An 18,913-nucleotide genomic window follows, 5' to 3' on the forward strand; every position below is an offset into this window, starting at 1 on the left:
TTTGGTGTCGGTTCACTATTCGATAAAGCATTCTTGAATCACACAGATTTATATTCTTTATTCATGATTTATGTCATTTTTCAACAGTTTATATGACTACTAAAGATCAAGCTTATCCATAATTTAGTTAGTAAATGTCTTACTCAAAATACAATAAAAGTTTGAATAATTTATACATAATAGGTATAATTTATACCTTTCAAATGATTATTGTACATAGTGCTTTCCCATAATAGATGACTCGTATATGCTTTATTAACCCACTAATATTAACTTTGTGACTCGCTTATCTCTGTCCTACAACAATAAGTAAATGATTTATGATTCTCTCTACCAACCCAATAAACATTATTATTCTCGTAATTATTTTGTTATCGACTTGTATATAACTCCATTATTGTAGAATATATTAGTGTATTTAAATGTGAATATCTTTGAAATGGTTTGAGATATCGATGTGTGGTTTACGTTATTAATTTCTCTTGAAATTCTGTATCGAAATCTTTCCATTTGAGAAGATGAAGTTGGACCAAAAACGGATTCACATGACGGATCCAAGATGGCGGACCAAAATTTTGAAGTGACAGTAAAATAGTTTTTTTTTTAATTTAAATAGGATACCGATGAAACCTATTATCTTTGTAAAATAAATATTTTGCTGTTGCCATAATTTCCTGTATAATTACAAGTTGCAGATTCAAAGATCAATACAACAATTCATGAGCGAGTTCTCCAACTCGGGGGGTCAAGCATAATTTACTAATGCAAACCCTACTACCCTACTTTACTAAGGAATATTTCTAGTCCGGGTCCTGTAGCTTTACCTATCGGCGGAGGGCCACTAGAACACAATACTATCCGTTCAAAAACATGGAAAATTTTTGAAAATGTATCTTTCCATAAGCAACAGATACACTTTTGTATCTTCTCAAAAGCAACACGTTGCATCCGAAAAGATACACAAGGAGCGTTAATGCATATTTTCGTAAGCAACAAATGCTTTTTTGTATCTTCTCAAAAGCAAGGTGTTGCATCCAAAAATATACACAAAGAGCTTTAATGTATCTTTTCGTAAGCAACAAATGCTCTTTTGTATCTTCTCAAAAGCAAGGTGTTGCATCCAAAAATATACAAAAAGAGCTTTAATGTATCTTTTCGTAAGCAACAAATGCTCTTTTGTATCTTCTCAAAAGCAAGGTGTTGCATTCAAAAATATACACAAAGAGCTTTAATGTATATTTTCGTAAGCAACAAATGCTCTTTTGTATCTTCTCAAAAGCAACGTGTTGCATCCGAAAAGATACTCAAGGAGCTTTAATGTGTATTACCATAAGCAACAAATGCTCTTTTGTATATTCTCAAAAGCAACGTGTTGCATCCAAAAAGATACACAATGAGCTTTAATGTATCTTTTGTTAGCAACAAATGCTCTTTTATATCTTCTCAAAAGCAACGTGCTGCATCTGTAAAGATACACAATGAGCTTTCTGGAGTTACGTCTTTTACTTTCCTTGCCATATTACCATAGGTAAGGAAAGTATTGCTTTCCGAAAAAATTAAGGTACCCCAATTTCTGAATTTCTATACGTTTCAAGGTCCCCTGAATCCAAAAAAGTGGTTTTTGGGTATTGGTGTGTGTGTGTGTGTGTGTGTGTGTATGTGCGTCTGTGTACACGATATCTCATCTCCCAATTGACGGAATGACTTGAAATTTGAAACTTAAGTTCCTTCCCCTATAAGGATCCGACACGAACAATTTCGATCAAATGCAATTCAAGATAGCGACTAAAATGGCGAAAATGTTGTCGAAAACAGGGTTTTTCGCGATTTCTCGAAAACGGCTCCAACGATTTTGATCAAATTTATACCTAAAATAGTCATTGATAAGCTCTATCAACTGCCACAAGTCTCATATCAGTAAAAATTCTAGGAGCTCCGCCCCATCTATGCAAAGTTTGATTTTAGATTCCCAATTATGAGGCTTCAGATACAATTCAAACAAAAAATTCCAAGTGGAAAAAAATTGAGCATGAAAATTTCTGCAATTAATGTTCAGTAAAATTTTCACCTAAAATTGAAAATAAGCTCGAAATTCGAGAAAATGTTATCATTTCAATTGCAAACTGTTGGCAACTGTTGATTCTATTAAATCATTCACTATGAAGAGATAGCAGACTTCGTGTGTCTCCAGCGTTTTTGTCCTGTCACCAGCTGGCTTGGATCTTTGAATATAGTAGACTTGAGATGTGCGAGAACATCAGCGTCAGGTAATCAATTTTCATAACGGCAAGGAAAGTTGTGTGAGTGCGCCACACCACATTTTTTAGTTTCGCTCAACACAGCCTATCAGCTAACATACGTTCAACATGCTCTTTCCATTGTTGATGATTCTTTGCAACACTATCATTCATGAAGAATCTCTGTGTGTAGGGGCTAATTAGGGAGCTTCCTCCATCTAGGGATCCAGGATCTCTGAATCCTGATGTTTTTGCAAAGCCATGAATATTACCCCACAAACCATAACTTGCATATATGCCGTTTCATAGTCACGGAGGAAAAACAACGGGACGTGTACTGTCATCACATGATATCAGCTGAGATATCACTTTACAGTAAAAAAATTTGCTATTTCACATGTGGATAATTGTCAGTTTTGTCTTGTCGTGGTCTGATTTGTGTCTTTGACTTGTTTGTGCAGTGCAACGTGCAGGTGTCGACTCTGACAGGCGATCAGACCGGTAACGGCACGACAGCGACCGGTTTTGTGTCGTCGATCACTAGCAGCCAGTCGACGCTTCCCAACCCAACCTCCACTTGGCCCAATCTGCAGGAAACCCTCCAGTTCGAGCGCGCAGCCAGCGCCATCATGAACGAGCGTCCGCACACTATATCCTCAGGTAAATCCACATCTAGTTGTCCCAACATATATGTCTAAACAACGGCAAACACTCACTTCATTGAGTTATCAAATTTCTAGGAGGATACCTTCTACAGTTGGTGATGATTTCTTAATCAACATAAATGATAAAAACCATATTAAGTTTATATCGTTAGATTTAACTTTTCATCAGAATGTTTTTCGCGATTTATACAATTATTTGTAAAAATATCATCATACGAGGATCGGTCCACAATTGAGTTACATTTTTTTATAGCCTTGTACATGGCAGGAAAAGGCTGAAATTTTCAGGGAACTTTCTTTCAAGTTTACTGGAATTGCTGTAAACGTTTCATGCAGCTGCCATGATGCATTCGTCAGTTACGTGCAATCCAATATATGGAGCATGAAAGTGCAACTGAAATTCACGCGTTGTGGTGACGACGTAATGTCAAGGCCAATTGCTCCTCGTTTTTTTCAATCCTCTGTTGAAGGAAGAATAACATAGCATAATGTACAACGACGTCTATCCAAATATTGTCGTGCCCCAAATATTGTCGAAGATGTCCGAAGTCACCGCTCATGTTCGCGGCGCGTATATCTGTACGCACCTTAGGAGGGCAAAGTTAGGGCGCAGTCGACCCTCTCTTATAGTTAACCCAGCACTGATGATTGAATCATGAAAATTTTACAGCACTGCTACTAAATCTGGAGAAGATTTCCCTGAAAATTTCAGCCTTTTCCTGTCATATACAGAGCTATAAAAATAGTGCAACGAGCAACTTTGTTCTGGAACGATCCTCGTATATTGAATTTAGTATGCTTGAAACGTATGATACTTGAAATTTTATAACGATATGTATTGCTCTATTCCCTACCTTACTTTGAACAATAATTAACATAACTGCTTGTAAATAGTAGCTCTAAAACCAATTTTGGAACATTCTCATTCTGTGAGTCCTGAGATAGAAGAATACTATCACAATACTATTTATTGTACGTGTTCATTAGAAGCATATTGACGCGTCCTTGAAAACCTTTATTTTCTTGAAGTATGTAGTGGTGTTCTTCATTGATAATAGAAGTTGTAGCCTGTAATAACCGTTGTTAGCCTTGATTTGGTAGTAGCCTAGTATTGAATTATCTGTAGGTATTGAATCCAGTTTGAAAGTTGAAATTGGAAAATTATAACGTACATTGCTAATGTATGGAGATTTTTGAATATTCAATCTGAACAAGTAGGCGATATTCAAGAACATTTCATAAATCAAAGAATAATCTACATGATTGTTGAATTGCTGATTGCTGAGCTCTCATTAGAACTATAGGTTTTAGAACTTGTCCATTGTTCATGATCGTAATGAATTTATAAAATTCATATCACGCTAAACTGAAGTTTTGAACGTTTCTGAAACGTTTTGAATATATCTTATGAGATAAAAATCTTGCCAATATTACTTTAACTTTTCACTTTCTGATTTCGACTAGAGAATGACATAGCTCTAATATCAGTCTATTTGGTGTTCTTCAAAGTAATTTTGTTTCTTCATATCTTCAATCAATTCAGACTTTATCTAATTGTAAATGAATCAGTTGAAACATTTTCAAAATTTTGTGATAACTGTCTATAAACCATATCATTCACCCCTCATGAATACAATATTTCTCAACTATTTCAATAAGGCTAATTGAAAGAATAATTACATTGAATCACTAGTATACTAATAAAAAATAGAAGTCAACTTGATACAATAATTTACAAATGAAATAATGTGAATAATATTATTTGGCATCAGAGGATAATTCATGCGGTGAGTAAAGCAACTTGCCTTATTTCACCATCCACCCATCAGACGTGCTTAATGTGAAACATGGCAACAACCCTTATTCACTCCTCATTCCTTTCAACAATGCATAATTCATTCGATTGATAGCTTTATGGACCTAAGGGCAAAAATTAATTTTTCATAACTCATAGCTTATCTATTCAAAAGTTTTTGTTCTGTTGAATTTAACATTAATTTCTGATTGTAAGGCTCAACTCACACTTACGCAACTCAGGTCGAGAAGAGACTAGTTGAGAGCATGTGTTTTCAAATGGTGACATCGCAGAGACTAGAATCGACTGGTCTGAGTGTCACCATTTGGAAACACTTGCTCTCGACTAGAGTCGAGTCTCTTCTCGACCTGAGTGGCTTGTGAGTTGAGCCTAAATGAACATTTGAAACAAAATATCTATAAAATTGTTTTTTTTATTAGACTGAACAAATCATGCCTTTGCAGTGACATTGTAGACTCCCGTTGTTAATAGATCATCCTCCTCCATTCATAGAGCTTTATTGTTCCAGTTTCAGCTACTAATATTACCAACGTTACCCTCCATATATATATCATCCTCTTATTATTACATTGACGCATGCTCATTCCCTTCCAGATGTAGGAAATGCTTCACATTTTATTAATAGTCATATACATCATATATATTCATATTCAATCATCGTGTCGTATATTGTCAATAGCATTGTGGTATTTCTATTATTATATAATCCACAAAAATAACTTTCAAAATTATTATTAGCGTATGGCTTTGAATGGTGGGGAGACCCAAGGGTAGTTCCACCTCGCCGTATAGGTATAGTCCAAAGTTCCCTAATGGAAATGAAAACATGGGAAACCGGGCACTAAGGTTATAGTGAGCACAATACTTTAAATTTACACTTTTCACTTCAAAATAAATTCATTTTTGATGTTAAAAAGTCCAAACATATACAAAACACGAAACCACTAAGCCGAATTTCGTAAATATTAAATTTAGACAATAAATTTAGAGCCGAAAATTCCAAAATTATTATTATAAACTTGATTCAATGTGTTGTTATACTAAGTTTGGCTCCAAGTCGACAATTTTGAAACGATTTTTGAAACTCGGACTAGTGAAGTATCAGTAATTTCCAGTTGTCTGTTATGGTTTCATTCCATGTCCAATCAAACAACCATCCTCAAATCGGTCACGAACGAATATGCACCATTAAATAAAATCGGACAAAAATGACATTATCATCATTCTCAATAGCAGCAGTTCCAAATTCACTTTATAAAGGCTCATCTCAATCAATTTCAATTCGCTTGTTCGAAAAATAAATAGGCAGGTACCTACTTTTTTGTAATGCTAATGTTGATGTACTTTTTTGTTTAAGGCTGTGCAAAGGCTAAAAATAAACCTTCTACTTGTGATATTTTTCCAAGTTTTTCGATTTGTTTATCATCAAGCTATAAAAATGAAAACAGTTTTCTCAGGAAAACATTTTTTTTTTTCGATCATTACTTTTTGAGAAATGATCGACTGAAGTTTGAATTTTTGGGATAGAACATTTCAAATTCGGTACGATATAAAATCCATGAGATTTAGAGGATGGATTCTTCATGATATTGTTGATCTAATAAAACAAAAATTTTCTGAAAATATCAATTTTTGGAAAAGTTATTCAATTTACCAAAAATAACTCAACTAAAAGTTATTCTTGGTTATTTTTAGTAAATTGAATAACTATCTTAAAAATTTATATTTTCAGAAAATTTTTGTTTTACTAGATCAACAATACCATTAAGAATCTATCCTCTAAATGTCATGGATTTATCTCTTACCGAATTTGAAATGTTCTGTCCCAAAAATTTAGGCGCTCATATCTCAAAAAGTAATGATCAGAAAAAAATGTTTTCCTGAGAAAACTTTTTAATTTTTATAGCTTGATGATATACAAATCAAAAAACTTTGAAAAATATTACGATTAAAAAGTTTATTTTTAGCCTTTGCACAGCCTTAAATCCCTCTTCTTCATACAGAATCTAATACTGGTTTATTTTCATATTGCTCAATATCTACTAAACTCATCCCTAGTAGACTATATGCTACTTCTCCGGTAGAAGGATGAAATGAAGAGTATCCCTTTTGCATTTGTACTTGAATTCAAGAATTAAAATGTATCCATAAATTTGAACTAGGCCTACCACTGTAAATTCCCAATTGTTTTACTATTATGTTTGCAAATGGAACAGTTGAAACTATTTTTTGATTAATTTCAATGGATCCGTATCTCAAAACTCTTTGATTTTATCACTGAAGTTTGAATTTTTGGGATAGAACATTTCAAATTCGGTACGATATAAATCCATGAGATTTAGAGGATGGATTCTTCATGATATTGTTGATCTAATAAAACAAAAATTTTCTGAAAATATCAATTTTTGGAAAAGTTATTCAATTTACCAAAAATAACTCAACTGAAAGTTATTCTTGGTTATTTTTAGTAAATTGAATAACTATCTTAAAAATTATATTTTCAGAAAATTTTTGTTTTACTAGATCAACAATACCATAAAGAATCTATCCTCTAAATCTCATGGATTTATCTCTTACCGAATTTGAAATGTTCTGTCCCAAAAATTTAGGCGCTCATATCTCAAAAAGTAATGATCAGAAAAAAATGTTTTCCTGAGAAAACTTTTTAATTTTTATAGCTTGATGATATACAAATCAAAAAACTTTGAAAAATATTACGATTAAAAAGTTTATTTTTAGCCTTTGCACAGCCTTAAATCCCTCTTCTTCATACAGAATCTAATACTGGTTTATTTTCATATTGCTCAATATCTACTAAACTCATCCCTAGTAGACTATATGCTACTTCTCCGGTAGAAGGATGAAATGAAGAGTATCCCTTTTGCATTTGTACTTGAATTCAAGAATTAAAATGTATCCATAAATTTGAACTAGGCCTACCACTGTAAATTCCCAATTGTTTTACTATTATGTTTGCAAATGGAACAGTTGAAACTATTTTTTGATTAATTTCAATGGATCCGTATCTCAAAACTCTTTGATTTTATCACTGTAGCTTCAATTTTTGTTTGTTTACTAGGCTGTTCAATTCAATGTTACAGTATTGTTATCAATTCCGAATGTTTACAATATTCAGTATTTTCATTCTTGTAGATTTCAGAAATTCCAAGACCATTTTATATCTTTATTCGATAACTGCTAGCTTTGCAATATTTCGTAATCGATTTGCTTCCTTAAATATGAATAGTTTTTCAAATAGAATCTTTGTAGTGTCAATAGTTTGCAGATAACACCCACCTAATTCCTGTATCATATTTTATGATTGTGCCTAATTCCCTTTGTCTGAATGAATGTTCCCTTATCATTAAATGTTTCCTAAAGCATGAACATTTATATTAAATTTCACATGGTTCCCAACTAAATGAACCAGTATATTTTAATATTTTCATTACTCAACTCAAAACTAGAACAATAATTGTTTAAAAACTGCAATCTGATTGTGATGGGTAGTAAGCCAGGCTCGACATCTACAAGAGCCGATAAAGTTAGCCATAATATGATCATTAAAACAAATATCACAATGACCGAGTTTCAAGAAAACCGAGAATAGATCATGTTATGTACTAGCAAAAACAGTGTTAAAATTTGGTATTAAATTATAACGTCTTTAATTAACGTACTTTTGAATATTGTCTCTTCACCCACTACAGTATGATTTCATTACTTGTAGGGCCAGTTTCCGAACTCGGGATTTAGCTAAGTTCTAGACTTCAAACAGCTGGAGTCAGAAAATTGGCTTTCCGAAACGGGGCGTAGTCGTAGTGAAATAGTCACTTTTAAATTAAATTTCGAAAAACTAGAAAATTGAACACAAAATAAAATAAAGAGAAAATAGTGTAAAGTTTCAGCTATTTTGAATTATAATTAAGATTAGGAATGTTTAACTTTGTCAAGGAAAAACGTTTCCAATAATTATGGAAATGAGAAAATAAAGATAAAAACTGCAACTACGCCCCGTTTCCGAAAACCAATTTTCTGACTCCAGCTGTTTAAAGTCTAGAATTTAGCTAAATCCCGAGCTCGGAAACCGGCTTGTAATTAATTGACACATATCAACTCAGAAGAATTTCCAAATTCATGAATATTCATGGTAACCAAAAAGTCACATAGTTGTTCCTAGAATGAGTATTATTAAATGATCATACATTTTACTCCCTGGAACAGAATACTTGAGTACAATTTTTTCTTCACTGAGAAGTGACTAATATATGTAAAGAAAACTCAAGTAAATTTTCAACAAGTACTTTGTATACTTGTTGTTTGTAATATGACTTGTATACACTTATCTTCCATTCACTTTCTACTTAAAACAGGCACCATGTCGTGTAATTCGATAAGGTTCAGTTACTGAGATCTTTTATTAATTAGAATATTGTACTGATCTTTGATTGCGGCTGACCAATTAGCCTTGAAATATTGCCCAGAAAATGTTGAGTTTTTAGGGGATTTCATTTTCTTCAATGTTGTTTCCCATCACGAACTGCTTATTATAAAATCACTTTTTGCTATTAAAAAGAACGACTAGCAATCAATTTTTTTCAATAGATGAATTTATTCACTTAATGTGGCAACAAGATCTTTCGGCAGGTCCGCCATCTTCCTGGTTGTGACGATCACAACCTGGTTGTGACTTAATCACAATCCTGGTTGTGACACAATCACAATCCTGGTTGTGACACAATCACAATCCTGGTTGTGACACAATCACAATCCTGGTTGTGACACAATCACAATCCTGGTTGTGACACAATCACAATCCTGGTTGTGACACAATCACAATCCTGGTTGTGACACAATCACAATCCTGGTTGTGACACAATCACAATCCTGGTTGTGACAATCAGGAAGATGGCGGACCTGCCGAAAGATCTTGTTGCCATATTAAGTGAATAATTCATTTATTGTAAAAAAATTGACAGTTAGTCGTTAATTTTAATAGCAAAAAGTGATTTCATTTCTTTTTATATCACCCAGCGGACGTCTGGATAACCAGTGCTCTACTGTAAATACTAAACTGATTAAAGCCATTCCAATCAAGGTTGAATAACAACTCGAACAGATTAAACTGATTTTCAATAGTCTATTCATTTTGTCTTGAAACTGATTTCAGTTGATTGTTGTGTGTTTGTAGCTTACGAGCGCGGCCACCAGAGACCACCACTGACCGTGTACACATTCCACGCGCCCGACGCAGCTGCAGCCGCGCTACACTCGCACTCGCAGCCGGCCAGTCCCATTGCGCCGGGCACTGCGCATGCGCAGCAACAACAGCAACAACAACAGCAGCAGCCGATATACGCACGGCCGCCCATTCCACAGCGCTGCTCCTCGCTTGAGCGGCCCAACGTCCCGTCCAAGGGCAACCTAGCCATCCATCTGCCTCCGTCTATTAAGCATATTGCTCCTGGTACGGCTCCTAAATTCATTCAATATTTTTCACTGATAAATAATTGAACCAAGTTTTAAATAATATGACCGATAAAACTATTAAACCTACTTATAAGGTACTAATCAATTACCAAACCCTCCAATTAGAATAATTGGTATAACTATAAAGAAAATTATGATAAAAGCATTTTTAAATTGCTGTGACCTAGGGCTTCTAGAAAACTAGAAGTAGTTTAATTATTTTATTACTCATCTATTTACCTTTCTATTTTATTATCAGTTTTTGTATTTTACTTTGATTATTTAAAAAAATCACAAACGTTAACAAATCTTCTCCAGTAAGAATCTACTCAAGATAAATAAAGGCATAACAAGTGTAGTTCCTTTTTCAACGTTCCCACAATTATATGGTTTATAGTCTACATTCTATATTACTACTTTGAACGGTTGCTGGATGTCGCTCTATTATGTGAAGAAATGTGTCAAACATGACTTTGATAATAATTTAAATTAACGTTAATTAAAAAACTGTGATTGAACCTATCAAGTATTCACTGACGATTGGAAATAGTGGAGATGCAAACTTGTATATTGATTTATTTAAGGATTCTTTATTGATTCATACAATAAGTACATCATCAAAATGATAGGGAGAGAGAGAATAAGGTAACCTTGTGCTATTCCTCTCTTAAATTTAGATAAGGTTACACATAGTCCGAAATAGGTTGAGTCTTGTAGCTGTTCACGTCACAATATTTTCAGTCCTCAATTATTTTTACAAAGTAGATTTTTAAATTTAGATTTATATTTGTTGCAGAAGTGAGCGAATCTCCGATGTACGTGAATATGCACGAATTGGCCAACCTGGCTGCAACCAAAGCTCAAGAGATGACTTTCCCGCTGCCTCCTCCGCCCGTTGAACCAAACAATGAAAAGGTAAAAATTTATAAAAACTTGTAGTACCCTTTATTATTAGAAACTTGAAAATATTTTTAATTTATATTGTTTTTATTAATTTGTACAAAAGTAGCCCATATAAGTGAAGTGTTTTTAATGAAAAGGTACTATTTATTGTAACTAATCTGTTGAAGATTATAATTTCTGGATCCATTCCGAACTGCGATGTATTGTTTATTACATCAAATAATTGAATGGATATAATATTGGCGGCAATATTCTGTTGAAGATGATGATTTCTGAATCATTTACGAACCGCGATATGTATATAGCCTAGTTTATTTCATAAAAAAATTCAATGGATGTCGGTGATTGATGACAAAATAGTCTTGAGTTTCTTGAACCAACCGCGATGTTTATAGTTTATTTCATCAAAAAATTCAATGGATGTCGGTGTTTAAATGACAAAATAGTCTTGAATTTCGTGAATCATCAAGAATTGATATGTTTCATCAAGTTTCCACACTAAATGACGAGTTACAGATTGAAGTAATTGTGAAAAATGTAAATTACTGAAACTTTTAAATTACTTTAAAAACCATGCTCCAGTCAGTGAGTAAATATTTTATATTTTTTTTAATAATTAATTTGGTCTGCAAGTCGTCATTCCAGTGTAAAAACTTCACAAAATACTGTATTCATAAACAACATTGAAAAAACATATCTCAATGATTTAAGATTTATCTACGGCTATAATAATAATACAGTATGTTATTACATTCACAGTTTATGAAAAATCAGCGATAATGTAGTTGGTATGGTTCAGGTTGAATATTTAAATTCTATTATTCAGTTCAAATATTATTTGAGTTCAATCATAAACATTATATGGGCTATTCATAATCATTTCAACATTTTGGGATAGGCTTTTTTGGCGGAAACAAGGTTTTTATGTTTTTTTTATTCAGACACTACAGTATTTCATTCCGTCACATTAATATCTATTCCGTTACAAAATATCTATTGATTTAATATTGTAATAACGATTCTATCGTGATATAAAAGCCGGTAGGTCATTCATTATTTCAACCATTAGCATTAAAAACAATAGGACATGCTTTTATTTATTTTTTATAATAATATCCTATAATAATTTAAATTAACGTTAATTAAAAAACTGTGATTGAATGTATCAAGTATTCACTCACGACAGGATAGATAGGAAATGGTGGTGATGCAAGCTTGTTTACATTTACTGTTATTGGACAAAGAAATATAATGCAATGGTTGTTTTGTATTGGGTCTTTAAACCACCTGTGAGTGCTAAATCTTAATTGTTCTTCAGATACTCTTATAATGTAACCTTTGCAAAAACTTCAATCAATACACTGCCAATTATTATATGATAACATTTCTGTATTGAATAAATTGTGCCTGTGATGCACTAACCTAAAATTAAATGCTATAAATTAAAATGAATAAATCCCATTTTCAACCGAATTTCACTTATGATGCATGATTTTAAACCGCCTTGACGAGCTTGAAAGAATGAAGAGATCCAAGTATTGTGTCAAAAGCTATGAGTGTTTGAAATTTTGATCCTTGAGGAGTCCTTATGTGCGCCTCTCCTCTAGGAAATACTGAAATGATGTGCATCTAACGGGTGATTCTCATAGAACATAATCTCATGGACTTATATCATTGTGCGAAATATCAATGTGAGAACAATATAGTTGGTGATGATGGTGAAGCTGAAAATTAGGTGTTTTTCACAATACAAGGAGCATTGTTGTCAGTTGTACCTGGAAATCTATATGAGATAAAGCGTTCACAAAAATACGCTCAGAAGGATTTTGAATTATACATCTAAATTAATGGTAACAATCGGAAGATATTGTTGATCAAAAACTAAAATTCATCAAAATTGATTTTTTCTTTAAATTTCACTCATTTTTTGAAAATCTCAGTACTCTTTAGTTCCGAATGATCTCATTATATTCAGAAATGTTTAATCTAAAAAAAAAGCGAGAGCGAATTTTTCTGTCCGATTAACGGATTTGGCGGAAATAGCTGAAAACTTGAAAATGAACTGAAAATACGAGGTTTTTAGTCACACTGTAATTTAAGTCACAAGGAAATTTTGCATGAAAAAATTGGTTATGGAATTGTCTCAAGTATTCAAATAATGCATTTGAAAATCAATATAAATTGAAAGCACACACTCCTTTTTATGTCTATATTGAAAGCACACACTCATTTTTATGTCTATATTGACTGGACTATTATAGTTACACTGTTTTTACTTTCCTTGCCCTACTACCATAGGTAAGGAAAGTATTGCTTTCCAAAAAAAATTAAGGTACCCCAATTTCAAGTTTTCTATACGTTTCAAGGTCCCCTGAGTCCAAAAACATGATTTTTGGGTGTTGGTCTGTGTGTGTGTGTGTGTGTGTGTGTGTATGTGTGTGTGTGTGTGTATGTGTGTATGTGTGTATGTCTGTGAACACGATAACTCCATTCCTAATTAACCGATTGACTTGAAATTTTAAACTTAAGGTCCTTATACAATGAGGACCCGACAATAAGAAATTCAATAAAATTCAATTCAAGATGGCGGAAAAAATGGCGGATAATTACTAAAAAACCATGTTTTTCACGATTTTCTCAAAAACGGCTCTAACGATTTTCTTTAACTTTATACCATGGATAGCTATTTATAAGCCCTATCAACTGACATGAGTCTCATTTCTGGGAAAATTGCAGGAGCTGCGTAATATTCTCGAGAAAAATGGCGGATAATTACTAAAAAACCATGTTTTTCACGGTTTTCTCGAAAACGGCTCTAACGATTTTCTTTAACTTTATACCATGGATAGCTATTTATAAGCCCTATCAACTGACATGAGTCTCATTTCTGGGAAAATTGCAGGAGCTGCGTAATATTCTCGAGAAAAATGGCGGATAATTACTAAAAAACCATGTTTTTCACGGTTTTCTCGAAAACGGCTCTAACGATTTTCTTCAAATTCATACCATGGATAGCTATTTATAAGCCCTATCAACTGACATGAGTCTCATTTCTAGGAAAATTGCAGGAGCTGCGTAATATTCTCGAGAAAAATGGCAGATAATTACTAAAAAACTATGTTTTTCACGGTTTTCTCGAAAACGGCTCTAAGGATTTTCTTCAAATTTATACCATGGATAGCTATTTATAAGCCCTATCAACTGACATGAGTCTCATTTCTAGGAAAATTGCAGGAGCTGCGTAATATTCTCGAGAAAAATGGCGGATAATTACTGAAAAACCATGTTTTTCACTATTTTCTCAAAAATTACTCGACTGATTTATTTCAAATTCATACTCTGTATAGTTATTTGTCAGCTCCATCAACTGGCATGAGTCTCCTTTCTGGGAAACTAATGGGGGGTTCACCCCATCCTTGAGAAATGGACTTTGTAACCTCCTTCTCGTGCATGAGGTAGGTAGGTAGAGCAGTCTATAAAAATAACACATAGTCGAGACATTTCATCTGTAGAACAGCTGTTTTGACGACTTTTAAAAAATCATCGGATTTCACAATTTACACAAAGGAAAAAGTACTCTGAAAACAATTTATTATATACACACATATACAGTAGTCTGATCGTAGTTTCAAATAATTATGTTGCCGCCAATCGTCATTATGTTATTTCTCTAAATTATTGTCGTTTAAGAATGAGGCTCCCAGTTCAATGAGCAAGGAAAGTTGTGTGAGTGTACCACACCAGATTTTTATTCTATGATATATAACATGAGTATAACTGTGTTAAAAAAGTGTTTAATATACATCACAATTTTTTTAAATCTTCATTTATTTTCGTAATTATTTATTTTTCATTTATGATATTAAAGTTGAATGTGTGTCTTAACGTTTCAGACTCAGAGTGATAATCAGGAGAGCACCAGTGAGAGCTCTTTGGAATCGTCGAGTGGATATGGCAGCCAGACCATTCCTCCCAATCCTGATGATATGCACAATGATGGTAAGCTTAACATTCACATCACATTTTGTGTGCTCCAACGTCCTCATCAAAAATATCACATTAATTAAAAGCATTGTTTGTCCCTAACCATATCAATCACTATTTTACGCTATAGTGAGGTCCACGTTATAAAGACAGTATTTGGTTAACATTTTGTATTATTTGTATGTGCGTGATTGCTCGTAAACAAATTCACGTTTATTTATCCGATTAACATTGTTTTAGTCTATCATTCGACAAAGCAGAAGCGCTATCCTTTTCTAGCTCTGCAGCGTTGCCAGATTGTTTTTCAAAATGTAGAAATATAATTAATTAACAAAATATTCTTTATCAATTATTAAAATGTATTATTCAACATTGGAATAGTTATTTGTGCAACTAGTGCGCAAAGTGACAGTTTGCTGCACCGAAAGAAACGTTTACGCACGAGCCGTAGGCGAGGGCGGACTGGTTTCTTGTGTGCAGCAGAGGAACTTTGCTCACGTATTTCACATTAAATTTTTCCTACAGTTACCATTGAATATGAGAAGTGGTTGATTATGGGTAAAATGATAGCTGAAATCCATCAAATGTTTGTCTGTATAATTTTGTTATTAATAACAACTTTAATTTATTTCAAAATGATAATCCAATTGAAAATGAATAATCGATAATTTATTCAAATTAATCCGAAAATTTGAATAATTTTGAGTAAATCTTAATCTCTAAATAATGTTTCAACCAATCAATTTATGAATGAAAAAAATATTATTTGAAATAATGAATAATTAATTATATTCAAAATTTATAATTTAATGAGTTCTCATTTTCATTTATTTGAAAATTAGAAAAAATATAGATAGAACAAATTCGCATTCAAAATACACGCCAACAATGTCAACAGCTGATTGGGATGGCTGCAAGATAATACGCAAAGTAATACTTTGTGCACTAGAGCGGAAAAGTGATTCTTTGCGTTCTGTTGTCAGTGCAGGAATGGTGTTTTTTCAAGGTAACTGTAGGAAAAATATATTTTCTTGACGAATGAAATTCAATTTATTATTTCAAATGGGAATGAACAAATGATATCACATCACATTATATCGGTATCAGCAGCTATCCTCTTTAAAAGACAGTGGCAAGACAGAGCTGTTCTCCTATATTTCTCCACTGGCATTATAACGTGGACCTAATTATAGTTTTTTTTATACTGCACAGTGGATTCTCGATTATCTGACCCCTAATCCTCAACAATCCTCCCTATTTGCACAAGCAAAATTTCACTCTAAATTCGACTCACTTCAAATTTGTTGAACAATGGTACACAGTACTGTAAAATATTCAGTTTTATGAAGTTGAAGTATAGTGAGTGCTGACTCATGTATGTTACAACATTCTTTCGCATATATTTTGAAAGTTTCCAATTTGTGAATCGAATTTCTCAATCTACAACTCCTTTTGTATCATTTTCCCGTGTTATCTGGCCTTGTTGATTATATCACATCTTCCCCAGCCAGTTAGGACAATCGAGATTCTTTCTGTTTTTCTTCTCTGCTTCAACCTATTGTATTGTTTTTTTTTATAAATTGCAAGTATAACTAGTGATTAACTACTTAATTCACTTGTTCCTGCTTATTGTGTACTCTCTTTCAAACCAATTGGGTTGCAAGGTTTTTCTAATTCTCATTCATCAACCGGAGAAATGCTTTCCTTGTAATTTATTTTTTTTAATATCTCATCAAAATTTGGGAATGGAATAGTTTTGGGCCACCAAGCCTGTTGTTCCTTCCCAATCATATTTATTTGATTTGTGATTGTACTCACAAATAAATAAATAAATGAAATGACGAATCAACTCATCAATGAGCTGAAAGTTTTGAATTTTATGCTTGAATTAAGTTTGAATAGGCGTAGTTTTTATTAATTAGAAATCTGTATGAGGTATAAATCCAAATCATCTGACAAATTGGAATGTAAATCATTCTCTTGCTATTTCTCAGCCATTTCATGATTAATTTCTAATATACATGTTTTTTTCAAATAATAATTATATATTTGGAAGGTTGCATGATCCATTGACTTTTTTGGTAGAATTATCCAATTTGCTTGCATGTATCTGGAGTTTCTGACTCAACGGAGCTTTATTTGAGGTTAATACATTATCCCCTGTTTAGATTTATCATTTTACATAATCATATTCAATACAATAGTTTCATAATGACTCAATACATTCACTTGATGCTCTCATATTCGATTCAATTTTTTATTTATTTATTCATCATTTACAATCAACTCAAGGACAAAGAAACAGACTACAGTCCAAAACTTCTTTTCATCCCAATTTCCTTCTGAATACAATTTAAAGCAGTTACATAGAATATTAAGCAATACGTATGTGCAATTCACGAATCAATACAATATACTTACTAAGATCAAAATATAAAACTATTCTGTAATAAAACTCTTGAGCTATCACAATTTCATTCTTGTAATCAGAGCTTACATTGGCAAAAAAGACCTACTTATATTCTATCCAATATAAAAATTTAATCCAATCTAATCTAATACTCACTTTTTTAAGGCTACTGAAAGTATTAAAACTCAATAGAATATATCAAATACCCTTTCGTTTTATTACATCACAACTTTGTGTTGTGATAAAATAAAAGGTTACTTGATGTATTCAATTCACTTCATATCTTATTGCTGTTGGATAAAAGCTACCATCCCTCATCTACATATTTTTCAGTTCTATCATATTCATCGCATTTATTTGTTTTGTTTTCTGCTTGGTTTGCCATGTTTTCAGCATGTTTGTGTGTCTTTTGTGTTGTCAGAATCAGAATTTGTGTTGAATGCGAATAATTCTACGGCGCACTATACCTTACCTCGTGCGAGCATTTCTGAAGTTCGATACAGGCCGACATCCACAACAGGTACACACCAACTTCTAGGTTCCGAATTGATGAATGGAGTACCATTAAAATAAAATAAATTATGATAAGGAGTTTTGAAATGTAAATTATAAGATGGTTACGTCATTCCAAACTTGAGCCGGATTAACGATATGTCATTGACTAGATACTTCAACGGTTGTCATTTCAAACTTATAATCAACCTCACCTTTTCAAAATGGTCTTAGTAATAATCAATAAAGTCACTACTAATCAATTAAAGTCACTCTACACATTACCTCCGTAAACAAAGCCATAGTGCATTCTGGTGACGTCAGCAAAGGTAGGGCTACTCACCTGAAATAAAAAAATGTGAGTTAGTTTTTTTATTGGTGTAGGAGCCCTAACTGTGCTGACGTCACCAGAATGCACTATGGCTTTGTTTACGGAGGTAGAGCTTTACATCGATATTCCGTCACAAGTGGAGTGACGTCATCATCATGGATCTTCTATCCAAAAAGGTGCTCCCCTTGAAATGTTCTGACTTGAAAATCTTAAGCCGTTTCCACACTGAAAATATGTTCGACATACATGTTCGGCAAACATGTTTGTTGAGGAGCTCAGGGACAAACATTTTAAAAAGTTTGGTCAATCCTTGTTTGTCAAACGTAAAGTTACTGTTTTCCAAACATTTTCAGAGTTGACAGCTGTAAAACATAAAACCTGTTCTTCCCACTTACAAATATTTTTACAATATATTTTTTTTTGCTCTGAAAAGAGCAGTTTTTTCCCCTTTTGGGGATCAGGAGCTGGTGTCCTGCGACAATCAGCTCTGGCATTAGTCTATAGTGTTGCAGAGTACTACGCACCAGTCTGGCTTGAGAGCAGCCATACCAAGTTAATAGATGTTGAGCTAAATAAGACTATGCGTAAAGTTTCTGGATCACTGCA

The 18,913-nt window shown here is 33.0% G+C and overlaps 1 protein-coding gene across 1 annotated transcript in view; it reads left to right on the plus strand.

The window, feature by feature from the left end:
- LOC111045491 (protein MTSS 2) overlaps window positions 1–18,913 on the plus strand; it is a 169,880-nt gene that overhangs the window by 139,093 nt on the left and 11,874 nt on the right. Inside the window, exons 9-14 of the mRNA XM_039419995.1 lie at window positions 2,699–2,897; window positions 4,675–4,689; window positions 9,910–10,185; window positions 10,984–11,102; window positions 14,984–15,089; window positions 17,906–18,004. Coding sequence (XP_039275929.1) covers window positions 2,699–2,897; window positions 4,675–4,689; window positions 9,910–10,185; window positions 10,984–11,102; window positions 14,984–15,089; window positions 17,906–18,004 — 814 coding nt within the window. The remainder of the gene's footprint in view (window positions 1–2,698; window positions 2,898–4,674; window positions 4,690–9,909; window positions 10,186–10,983; window positions 11,103–14,983; window positions 15,090–17,905; window positions 18,005–18,913) is intronic.

The sequence above is a fragment of the Nilaparvata lugens genome, chromosome 2, assembly GCF_014356525.2.
Source record: "Nilaparvata lugens isolate BPH chromosome 2, ASM1435652v1, whole genome shotgun sequence".
Classification (NCBI taxonomy): Eukaryota; Metazoa; Arthropoda; class Insecta; order Hemiptera; family Delphacidae; genus Nilaparvata; species Nilaparvata lugens.